This window comes from Microcaecilia unicolor, chromosome 5 (assembly GCF_901765095.1).
Source record: "Microcaecilia unicolor chromosome 5, aMicUni1.1, whole genome shotgun sequence".
Lineage (NCBI taxonomy): Eukaryota > Metazoa > Chordata > Amphibia > Gymnophiona > Siphonopidae > Microcaecilia > Microcaecilia unicolor.
The window spans coordinates 49,640,635-49,653,186 of record NC_044035.1 but is presented as its reverse complement, the minus strand read 5'-3'; the positions used below and the strand labels follow the sequence as shown (position 1 = coordinate 49,653,186).

General features: G+C 38.8%; 1 protein-coding gene across 4 annotated transcripts in view; it reads left to right on the top strand.

Annotated features, from left to right (window-relative positions):
* Positions 1-8,663, top strand: part of LDB1 (LIM domain binding 1) — a 267,057-nt gene extending 258,394 nt beyond the window's left edge. For 2 of the 4 annotated variants that reach the window (XM_030202864.1, XM_030202866.1), the window contains exons 10-11: positions 3,169-3,317; positions 5,773-8,663. In XM_030202864.1, coding sequence (XP_030058724.1) covers positions 3,169-3,317; positions 5,773-6,003 — 380 coding nt within the window. In that variant the 3' untranslated portion in view covers positions 6,004-8,663. The other 2 variants (XM_030202865.1, XM_030202868.1) reach the window with 2 other exon arrangements.
* The last annotated feature ends 3,889 nt before the right edge of the window (positions 8,664-12,552 follow it).

Here is a 12,552-nt window from a genome sequence, read left to right as displayed (position 1 = left end):
ATTAGAATGTTGATTCAGTTCTATATACTGAACATATTGGATGGATGTTTCATGCACATCATAACAGGGGCCAACTTTGTTTCTTCTAGCTAAAGTTCTGAAGCATCACCATTTTTTAGATCACAGATTTCTTCCTTCACGTTGTGCACATATTTAAGTGCACCTAAAGAATCTTACACATGTACACTTCATACTTTGAGACCTCGTTTGGAGTACTGTGTACAGTTCTCGAAACAACACCTTCAAAAGTATGCAAACCGGATGTAGTCTGTCCAGAGGATAGCTACTAAATTGGTTTGTGCATTTGAATACCTCTGAGATATAAATGCACAGAAGGCAGGCAGGTCTCTTTCAGTGAAAGGAAGTTCTGGAATGAGGGGTGAAAGGGAATAGACTCGGGAGCAAATACTTCTTCATGAAAAGTGTGGTGGATGCATGGAACAGGTTCTCAGTGGAGGTAGTGGAGATGAGAATTGTATCTGAATTCAAGAAAGCATGGACAAGCACAGAGGATCTCTAAGGGAGAGGAAGAGAGAGTTTAATAATTGGTGTTGATAAGCACACTGGATAGACTGTATGGTATTTCTGTTGACAGCCTTATGTCAATAGAAAATAGTCTGAAAGTGTTGTGAAAACACAGATGTGATTTGGAGCAACTTCTAAGGAACCAAACAGACACTTAAAATAACTTCAGTAGATTTAATTCATTATTTTAATAGGATGCCAGCTTGTCATGTTGGCTGCATTACATGGAAACAAAGAAAATGATAAGCAGTTGGGCCGTATGGTTTATCTGCTATCTCGAAATGCCTTTCCTCTTTGAGATCCTCTTTGCTTATCCTAGAATTCCTTGAATTCAGATGTTGCCCTCATTGCCTCCATTTCCACTTGGAGGCTGCTGAACATGTCCACAACCTTTATCTGTAATAAAATGTTTCCTTAGTTTACTTTTAAGTGTACCAATTTTCACTTTTATCCTGTGACCCCTTGTTCCAGTATGTTCTTTCCATTGCCTTCTGTGCATTTAAGCTTGAGAGGTAGTTAAATGTCTCTACTGTATCTCCCCTATCCTGCCTTCCTTCCAAACTGTTCATATTTAGATCTAATTCTGTCCTCATATGATTTATGATGGATCCTTGGTCATTTTAGTAGACACCATCTGGATCAACTCAATACAGAACACAATACTTTTAACACAATACAGTTTATATCATTTTGAAGGTGCAGTCTCCAGAAATGCACACAGTACTCCATAAGAGGTCTCACTAGAGACTTACGTAGAGTCACTATCGTCTCCTTTTTCCTGCCGGCTATTCCTTTCCTTGTACACCCAAGCATTCTTCTGGCTTTTGCTGTCTCCAAATCTGCCTTCTAGACCATCTTAAGATAATCTGATACAGTCATCCCTAGATCTGGCTGTTCTTTGTTTTTTACAGAAGAACCTCATCCCCTAAACTGTACCACTTCCATGGGTTTTTGCAGTCCAGATTGCATGATTAGCATTACATTTTGGCTGTCAAGGTCTAGGCCTTTCCTTGGGTTTCAGTAGATCCCACCTATTATTCACACTGTCCAGAGTACGTACCTTGTTTTTGTCATGAAACTTAATAAAATAACATAAAATACATTAGAACAACAACTTAATCATAAACCATTTCAATAGTCAGGTCTTAGAAAGTATACAAAAAGGAAGCAAATATTCCCCCAGACTAAGTTCAAGAGGTAACTTATTCCAGACTGTTCTGGGACCGGTTGGAATTACAACAAGGGCTTGCTACAAAGTACATAGAACTGTGGTAGAAACATGTTGATCTAGTTGGTCTTTAAGATAAACTGGTTCCCTGTCATAACATGACTTAAAAATCCAAATCCAAATTTTATATTCAATCCATTACTGGACAGGAAGCCAATGAAAGACCTTTTAACACAAGTCCAGTATGATCATGTAAGTTTGTATTAGTCAGTGGACATCCAGCCATATTTTGTATTCTTTGAAGCCTCTGCAACTGCAAGGAAGGCAACACAGTGCATTACAGTAATCTAGCCTTGTTTGTTTATTGGGGTTTGTTAACCACCTTTATGAAAAGAATAACTCAAGGCGATGTACAAGTACAGTTTAACATAAAACTTAAGTAGAGAGGTGTGGTAGCCGTGTTAGTCCACTCTTAAAGGTTATCAATAGAAATCAAACAAACTAAAACATGGAAAAGAAAATAAGATGATACCTTTTTTATTGGACATAACTTAATACATTTCTTGATTAGCTTTCAAAGGTTGCCCTTCTTTGTCAGATTGGAAATAAGCAAATGTGGTAGCAGATAGTATATATAAGAGAAACATCAAAGCATTACTTTGACAGTCTGACAGAGTGGGAGGGTGGGGGCCAACACTGTACAAGACCAGAACACTGCACCAGTGATTTCACAGTAAGCATCCTGAAAGGTAACTTTAAAACAATACAGGAACGTAAGACCTTTGAAGTCAGAATGATTGAATATTTTGACACCCAACAGACAGGACTTAATAAGGATCTGGGTTTTCTAGCCCATTATAAACCATAAAGTTGTATTTCTCTGTTTATCACCCTCCTCTCACCTACCCACACCCATCCTGTTAGAATATCAATGAAATGCTTTGATGTCCCCATGCATACCCCCACCCTCCCACTCTGTCAGACTGTCAAAGTAATGCTTTGATGTTTCTCTTATATATACTTGAGGTGTATCTTAGAAAGTCCCTAGACCCCCATGTTCAGACGAGAGAACAATGAACAAAGTCTGCATTCATTCTTCACACTCGAGCAGCAAGACCTGTAGCTGCAGTCATAGCCCAGAGTGCAGTTCAATGGGAATCCATGACAGTTTGCTTTGTAGTGGCTTGGTTCAGGTCTCAGTTAAACACAAAATGATTTGAAGATTAACTGTGTTGTACAGTGCTATGATGTGTTCTATTTGCTAATACAGAGAGATTAAAAAAAAAATTTTAACAGGTGGTAACCCAACAGGTAACAGCCCTTTCCTCAAAGTGAACTCTATTTATTCATAACATTTACTACCCTTTTGGATAACTACCAAATCAAAACGGTTACCACTAGAATCATGTTGGTGACTTGTATATCTGAATTTTAGTTGCTTGAACTTTGCTTTTTTTTTTCTTTTCCTCTTCTAGCTGAGCCAGCCCGGCAGGCACCAAGCAAGCGCAGGAAAAGAAAGATGTCTGGTGGAAGCACCATGAGCTCTGGCGGGGGAAATCCAAATAACAGCAACAGTAAGAAGAAAAGCCCAGCCAGTACCTTCGCACTCTCCAGTCAGGTACCTGTAAGCATCCAATTTTAATTCTTTCTCTTGACCCCAAATTTACTTTGGTGCTGTCTTGTCCATCTTTTTTTCACTCCCTACTTTTCATTTACCACAAGATGTGCCATACTGGGTCAAACCAAAGATCTATCAAGCCTAGATCCTATCCTTGACAATTGATAATTCAGGTCACATGCATGTGACAGGATCCTATAGAAGTATATCCATTCTTTATTATTGATACCCTGAGATAAGCAGTGGCTTTCCCAAACCTACATGGCTAATGATTATGAACGTTTCCTTCAGAAACTTGTTTAAACAGCCAGCTATGCTAACTTCTTTGACCCACAACTTCAACAATAAATTCCACAGCTTAGTTGTGCTTTTAGTGAAAAAATACTTCATCCAGTTTGTTTAAAATGTACTACTTATTAAGTTCTTGAAGTGTTACTTAGGGAGCAGTTGTTTACCATTTCAAATAGTACATTTTACTCTTTACACCCCACAATTGGTAGTTGTTTCTTCTCCAAGCTGAAGTGCCCTATCTAACCTGTTGAGCCTTTCTTAGGGAAGTTGTTCTATCCCCTTTATCATTTTAGTTGCCTTTCTTTATACTAGTTCTGATATAAATATAGATATTATTACATGTGTTTTTGCATGTATATGGATAGGGTAGTCACACACATTTACATGAACTTCGGATCAGGTGTAAATGTGTACTTCGATTTGTAATGTAAAAAAATGCAAAGACACAGACACATACTCCTTTACAAAATATACATCCTTCTAGACAACGTGTCTTGTTTTAAAATCAGGCCCTATATATCTATGTATATATAGATATAATTGTAACATTTGAATGGAACCCTCATGATAAAATGCTAAAGAAATAGCAAAAAACTTGAACATATGCCTGAGCAAGCAATGGCCTTCCTTTCAGTTTTTTAACAAATAGTGAAAAAGTGAACTCTAGTGAAAACGTTTGACCTGGTTCTGGGTTTTGTAGTGCTTGTGCTCTAGTCTGATGCTACCAGTTATTGCCATCATGTGCACACCTTTCTATTTGATTCAAACTGGGTTAGAGAACTATCTAAGGATTTCCCCTTCTACAAAACATTTCCTCTTAATTTGGAACCATACTTGCCTTAGAAATCCAATAGCCTTCTTGGACTATTAGCATCTTCATTTCCTGGTTATAAAAGAAATGCCACTGCTTATTTTTAAATTTATAGTTTAATATTTTGTGATCACAAGATTTCTGCTATGATGCTCGATGTTTGCTTTTTATTCATATTAGTTAATCCTTTTCTCAAGTCTTCAGCAACCATTGCTGTTAATATTCCATCAGAACTTGTGGAATACATAGGCCCAGGGATGCTGGCTGGGACTGCACACTTTTGCCTCTGGGCAGAGGTCTACTAATACCCATTTTAATATAGTAATATTCTGCTGCCAGATCGGTTAACTATATGATTGGGTGAGCCAGTAGATAGTTTTTAGAAAAAATTCTGTTTCAGATTTGCCTTGTGACCTGGCGGTGGAAGAAATTAGTTAGATTCCAGGGTCAGGTCTTGACATTTTCCAGATAGTGGTAGAAATCCTGGGTAATTGTAAATGAAGACTTGTGGTGTCATAGCCCAACAGAGTCCAGTTCAACAAAGCCAAAATTCCATAAAGCAGCAGAACTGGTTGGAGAAAAAAAAATTAAGATTCCGGTTTTAAAACTTGTTCACTTTAGAAAATTGGCATTATGTGCTCTTTATTCAGTTTGTCTACTTACAATTGATCATTGATATTTGGCCAGAAAAGGCCATACAGATAATATTTTAGCCCCAAAGTTCTTGAATTGCTGGACCTGCAACTCCCTGTAAAAGGTATTGTCAAAAACAAAATACAACAAAAAACAAACAAAAATAATCCTGGCATTTTTAAATGCCATTACATTGATGGAAAGGATTAATCATCTGAGTTTTATCACAGTTCTGGGTTAAATTTTTAGTAGTATGCCTAACTGCAGAGTTACCCACAATTGTTTCAAGCATGCACAAAGCAAACCCAGTTTTCAACTACAAGATAACCTATGCAGCTAAACATAACTCTACTGTTGCAAAAGGGAGTTTAGAGTTCATGCACATCTTTCATGCTGTTTAGATGCGGATCTGTGAAAATTTTGTGCATGTAAAATAATATGCCCCAGGATCATCTCTTGGAACACCCTTTTCTGTAAATTTGTGTGTAATGGTTATATTTGTATTTTTAGGATGCTGAAAGTTCACAACGTGTGCACATGGCTGACTTTTATTTATGCACGTAGGTCCTGACTAAGCTTTGGAAAATGTACCCCTTTGTTTTCAGTATGATGGGAAGAAATTCAGTTGAGCAAGGAAGAAGGCGCCATTCGTGGTCTGCAGCACAAGAGTATGGGAAGGGGAGACACCATTGCCTTGATTATGTTTCAGGAACTTTTCCCTTTCAGGATGTGATGGTGGTTGGCGAGCCAACCCTGATGGGGGGAGAATTCGGGGATGAAGATGAGCGGCTGATTACACGGCTGGAGAACACACAGTTTGACGCTGCTAATGGCATTGACGATGAGGACAGCTTCAACAACTCGCCCGCATTGGGTGCCAACAGCCCTTGGAACAGCAAACCACCCTCAAGCCAGGAAAGCAAGTCGGAGAACCCGACTTCACAGGCTTCACAGTAAAATGAAGCAAAATGAAAAAAAAAAAATACAATTTTAATGGTAAAAAGTTAAGGAAATCTGGAAGAATCCAATATGTTGAGTAGAAACATATCTACCTGTAAATTTGAATTAAAAAAAAAAACAAGTGAGAGGAAGGGCAGAGGTACTGGGGGACTCTTCTGCAAGGTAAGCCAGGGACCTGGAAATCTTCCAAATTCTTACTATCCCATCTTACATACGGGAACTATAAGATACGGAGGCAGAGTTGTGTGCAGATGAGGTGGATTAAGCAGTCTCATGTGGGAGCTAGCACACATAGGACTCCTCCAGGGTTAGAGGATCTAGTGTTTTGGCCCCTTAGTTGTCCTTGACAGTCTCCCTTACCCAGTATAGCTCTCCACAAGTTGAACACTTTTTATACAGAGATAAGAAGTTTAATTTATTTTGTTTTTGAATTTTTTTGTTTAATTTGTGGGTGTGTCCGCATATTAGGTTTTCTCATTTCTCTGCTTCTGTGTGGATAGAATGTTGTAACACAGGAAAAGAAGGGAGGCAACCCCATTTTCAAGGGATGTTTCCAGTAGAAATGCCATATGAGTATGGACTTCCACAAGAGAAAAACAGGCACCCTGTAAAGTTAGAACTATTTTAGGGAAACCATGGATCTATCTTCCCAGAATCTGCTGCTAGTGATGTCAGAACTGCTTTTGTGCATCACTTTCCTTCAGATGTAACAGACAAGTCAATCAAATAGCCTTTCCACCAGGCTGTTGAAATTATCTTGGAAATTAAAACCCATAATGAATCTTCCAGCATTCAAATTTTAAATAATTTTTCCTGTATCTATAATGTCTTTTTTTTCATCCCTCTAAATGGAAAACTTATTTTTAAAAAGCCATATTTCTTCATTTTATAGCGGTAAAATTCATTTTTTTGTTTTGTGCATTCACATTTTCTTTATGATGATGCAGAGTTTAGTGGGCTGGCTATATAGAGAGATTGAGGTTTCTCTCCTCTCAGCTTCAGGTTTGGAGAGGCCTTAACATTCTCCCAAGAGTTTGTGCCTCTTTAAGAATGAAAAGCCATACCTCAGTTGTCTCAGAGGGTTGTTTTAAGTTTTGCTACTTTTACCTTTCAGTACTTAGCTGCTTGCCTGCAAAAGGAGGTAACATAGTAGCATTGTATTTCAATCTGACTTCAAACAGACCAGAGGAAATTAATTAACTTACAGCATGTAACACCAGATCCATGGATTTTCAGAACAAAAACATGGAATTGAGGTTAAGGTCATATGTAGAAGCTGTCCATTCTCGAAGAATTAAAGGGATTCAAGTAAATTAAATGATAACCTAAGCAGCCTATGACATTGTAGTTTTACAGGCTGGTTATGGTAAGAACAGTGTGAGTTGGGAAAAGATAACTTGCATTCTTGTATTCTTTCTTAATAATACATCTCAGTAAACAGGCAGGGAGACTTTTTCACTTTCCTTAAGGGATCTGTGATGAAGGCTGGCAAAGACCTTGTGTACAGTAGCAGCGACTCCTACACTGGACCCTTGTTTCCTTGCAGTCCCATGCTCCCAGTGCCGCCTCATGAGATTTTTTTTTTTTTTTTTTTAAATAATAAAACAGTAAGTTAAAAAAATGGATGTCTTGATTTTGTACTGGCTTATTGTATATCTCTGGGGAGTCCTGTTTTATACATTTCAGAAAGCTTCAAACCAAGGAGAGACTTTGTAAAATTCCTTTTTAATCCCTCAAAATGGGGGAGGGGAATTATTTTAGTGGTATTTTAATTTTTTTTTCTTCCCCTAATTGTAAACTTTTTGTGCTGTTCTCTACGCACTGTCCCCTCCCTCCACATGTTTCTCTTGGGTTCATGTACCTCGTGCTTGTAAAATACCGCTCAGTAGAACCAATGTGTAATGCTGGTCTTTATTGTGTTATCATTAGAGCAGATGCCTCCTTTGATGTTAAGGGGACATGGGAATGAATACTTTGCTTCTCTCAGAAGCCCCACAAGGGGGGGATGTGACAAAGTGTGGGAAAGGAGGGTAGATGTGGTCACCACTTCACAGTGCCATTTTCATAAACAACAAAATTGATCCCTTAGATGTTATGGAAAACTTTTTTGCTGTTTTTTTGTTTTTTTTGTTTTGTGTGTGTGTTTCTTTCTAAGCTAGGACTATAACCCTTCCCTGAAGAGTTTGTGGTATTCTTGTTCTGTATTCATTTAACCATCATGGTGACACCTGATTTGAGTGCTCCCACAGCTGTAGGAGCATTTCATGTATCAAAAACAAGGAGTCTGTACTTGGAAGGTAAATGAAGGGCAAAACTGAGGCCAATAAATATAATTCACTGAAAAAAAATCAGCTTTTATGAAAATCCAGGAAATCCCTCACTGTCTCTTATATTTTCAGTTGCACTTCAATTTTTTTTCTGGAAAGTATACTATTGAGCAAGGAGCCTCCAGAACAGATGGTACGATTTTTTTTTCAACCATGTTTTCTTTTAATGACTCTAGTTCTGTTCTTTGTGAAATGGTGATTCAGATTCCCTCACCCCAGATTGCCCCGTAGACTCTGCCAATATCGGAGCATTCAAAGGACTTTTACTTTGCATAGTTTGTGCCACTTATGAGTCATGTATGGTACCAATAAAAATGAGCTTTCATTTTTTTTCTCTGTCCTTTCAGTTATTATAATGTTTCTGATTTGCTTAAATATGGAACAGGATTAAGAAAATTGCACAATGATTGATGAAGAAGCAAACTAAGAGGCAATTATATAACATGGTGCTTCCATTTAGGCATCTCAGTGTAGCGCAGGGAGCACCTATTCTGTAATGGTATCTGGGTGTTCCAATTCCATTCTAACATACTAGTGTAAACCCACAGGCATGACCATTTGTCATGTCTATGGCTAGTGTAAATGGGCATGCCTAAAAGGGACAGGGGGGAAATGGGACTTGGTATACCACCTTTTTGAGGTTTTTGCAACTACTATGAGCAACATGTATAGCTCATAGTATTCCCTTCCCATGTGCACACCCTCTTGCATTTAGCACTTAAGTGCTAGAGCATTTTACAGATTACCATGTAAATGCTGCTTTTCTATGCACTTAATGTGTGCGAGGCACATGTAACTGTACATTCCCAGTTATAGAATTGAAGCCTGTCATGTTAACTGTCTGAAATAGCTGGGCAAAATCTTCAGCCCTGCCGTTCTAAAAAGAAATGCAGGTTTGTGTGGACTAAGTCCTTTAGTGTGAAAGGAATAGGAATGTCATCAAATAAAAACAAAACGTTAAATGTAAGAACTGCTCCTTTTAGCCGAGGGTTATTCACTTTACTCATAAAACGCCCTCTAGCAATATTGAATTCCTTGTTACCTTTTCTCCAAGGCTTTTTATTATTTTTTTTGGGGGGGGGGGGGGCGGTATCAGAGGGCGTATTTCCTACATGTCCTTACTCGCTAGCTTATCACAGACTACTAGTAGGCTTTGTAGAGAGATTAAGATACAAGGAGTGGTTTTAGATTCTAATTGCTCAGTGGACACCCATGTAGAATTTGTTAACCCTTAAAACTCTCCATTTTTTTTATCTGTCAAATTAGACTGTTCTTGAGTGAGTATTGGACAGATGGTTCAAGCTACAATGTTCCTTACGGGGCCCTTTTACTAATCAGCGTTAAAAAATGGCCTGCACTATTTTTAGTGCATGGGTTTCCCATGTGCTGAGGCTACTTTTAGTGTGGCAGTAAAATGGCTGCAATTTGGGGTTTTTTTTTTCCATTAATGGCCATGTGCAAACTTCCTAATTAGTGTGTGTCCCTTAACCACCTATTTTTTAGGCAGTAAAGGTTCACTCATTAAAAACCACACTAATTAGCAGCGTGTGGCGATTTTCTTGCGCTAACTAATTAGCAAAAGGCACACCTACTCTTCCCAATCCCGAACTACTGCAGGATTCCTGCACGTCCCACGGTAATGACTTTTTAGCATGCCATAAGCACGTATTAGTGCTTACCGCCACTTTGTAAAAGGGCTCCCAAATTACCAAATTGATCTGACATACTGTAAATGGTTGTCAGATTAGTGAAAAGTCGGATAATACAGAAAATGGTAACCTCCTAAAATAAATGCACGGAAAACACTTTATACATAAAGAACAGCCATCGGGTATCTGTATTTAAAATACAGTATTGCTTATTAACACTAACCAGCAGCGTGTGAAGCCGGAAAACAGGAACAGAACCTCCACACTCCTTAATGCCAATGCAGTAACAGCGCCAGGGATTCTGTCATATGTCGGATTAGCGAAGATCGGATAATTGAGAGTAGCTGCTGCGCTTACCGGCCAAACGTATCAATTGGCTGCAAGTTATACAGAAGCTAAATTGATATTTGGAAGAACACAATTATGATGGCTTCCATATGTTCTGGAAAGTGATAATCTGAAGATGAGGTTTGCTTTAAGCAACTACCTCCAAAAGACTATCAGGGGGCAATGTTCTATTTTGTGGAATTCATTAGAGTTATGGCAACAAACCTTGTATGTGCAAAAAAAAAAAGTATGGGTGGGCCATGAACCTCCAACAACAAGATTTTTTATTGTTAAAGTACCTCACTATGTTTTGGCAATGATTTGCCTACCTCAAAGGTTATGTACTCTGCTTAACAATCAGTGGTAACGATAAACATTAGTAAAGAACTTCACTAAAGCACAAGCAAAATCTCCCAATCTCCTGTGTTTTACTGCCCTGATTTGGAGATATTACCCATCCCTAATTTTTTTTTTTTTTGCACATTATTCTTTGCAAAGGAGGTCTTATCCTGTCTTTAACAAACCTTGTATAATAGTTTTTAGGAAATTACTGTTTAACCATTTTAGTTTGATATAAGGATTGCCTGGATAGAGTAAGACTTCTGTTATGAGAGAGGATATTTAGGTAGGTTTAGAAATATTTATACTTGTGTTCAGACAACTTTCACGACTGCTTGCATCAGTTATAACTTTTATTGTAATCCGCTTTGAGCTTCAAGGTGAAGGGATTAATCTAAATTCTTGACTTAAGAGATGAACTATGGTAAATAAGGGAAATGGGACTTGATATACTGCCTTTCTGAGGTTTTTTGCAACTACATTCAAAGCGGTTTACATATATTCAGGTACTTACTTTGTACCAGGGGCAATGGAGGGTTGAGTGACTTGCCCAGAGTCACATGGAGCTGCAGTGGGACTCAAACTCAGTTCCCCAGGAGCAAAGTACACTGCACTAACCACTAGGCTACTCCTCCACTCAATTGTTTGAAAAGACATGGTTAAGTGACAAAGGAAACTAAACAAAATGAAAATTTTGGGGTTGCACTTCCTAGTTTAAAAAAAACCTGAGTAAACTAATCATACTTCTCATACAGACTTTAAATGAATTACAACACCTCTGTACCATCAGTGCTATATGCAAAGGATCTGGGTAAATTCTCAGGCCTGGTAGGGAGGATATTGCTAAGGAGAGGGAATCCAAGCCATCCGTTAATGATGACAGGTAATGGCCAGTCTGGCTCGTATACCTGCTTGTACCAGAGGCAGCTCTGTTATGTAACAAAACAAAAAAAAAAAGAAGGGGGAGGTAAAGGATCATTGTGCTGTATCTCAATGGACTACAAAGCTTTTATTCCAGATCCTCTGCAAGACCTCCCCCCCTTTCCAGTCTATGAAACTCAAACCTGTTCTCTACAGGGAGAAGTTTATAATGAATATTTTCTCCAGTTCTCTCAAGCTAAAGCAATGATGCTAGCTGCTTTGGCTGTCAAAGATGCTGACTGCTTTCTGCACACCAGACATTCCAGAGAATACCCCCAAGCCCTTCTACATATGATCTTCAGGCTTAGGCCCTTTATCTCAATCTCTGATTGGCCCCAGGCCTGTCTTCCAGATCCCTATGGCGGGGTGACTTTAGTACTTAGCTCACATCTTTCTAGGACTAGTTCAAGGTGAGTTGTATTCAGGTACAGTAGGTATTTCCCTGTCCCTAGAGGACTTACAATTTAAGCTTCTACCTGTGGCAATGGAAAGTAAAGTGACTTGCCCAAGGCCACAAGGAGAATCAGTGGGATTTGAACCCTGGTCTTTGGTTCATAGTCTGCTGCTCTAAATATGAAGCTACTTCACCATGTATATTTTCATACAGTGATAAGGGCAGCCTTCTGGGAAGTCTTGTATGGATAGAGAAGATGTGTTTCAGCTGTTAGCTACATCAAATCTTGAGCCCCACAATCAAAATTCCCATCATAGCAGTCATCCTAGCTGCCCTAGTGCAGTACAACCTAAGGTGTCTTTTTCTGCGTGCAGTACAATAGCCTTCCCTGATATCCCAATGCCTATAGCATTTCCTCTGTTCCATAATCATATGCCCAAAGCTCAAGTTCCAGCAAGAACTGGCATGCTTACCCTATTTATTCTGCACCACATTCATATGTGCTGTACAGCAGGCCTTCTCAACCCAGTCCTCTGGGCACATCGTCCCATTGGATTTTCTGGATATCCACAATGAATATATATCATAT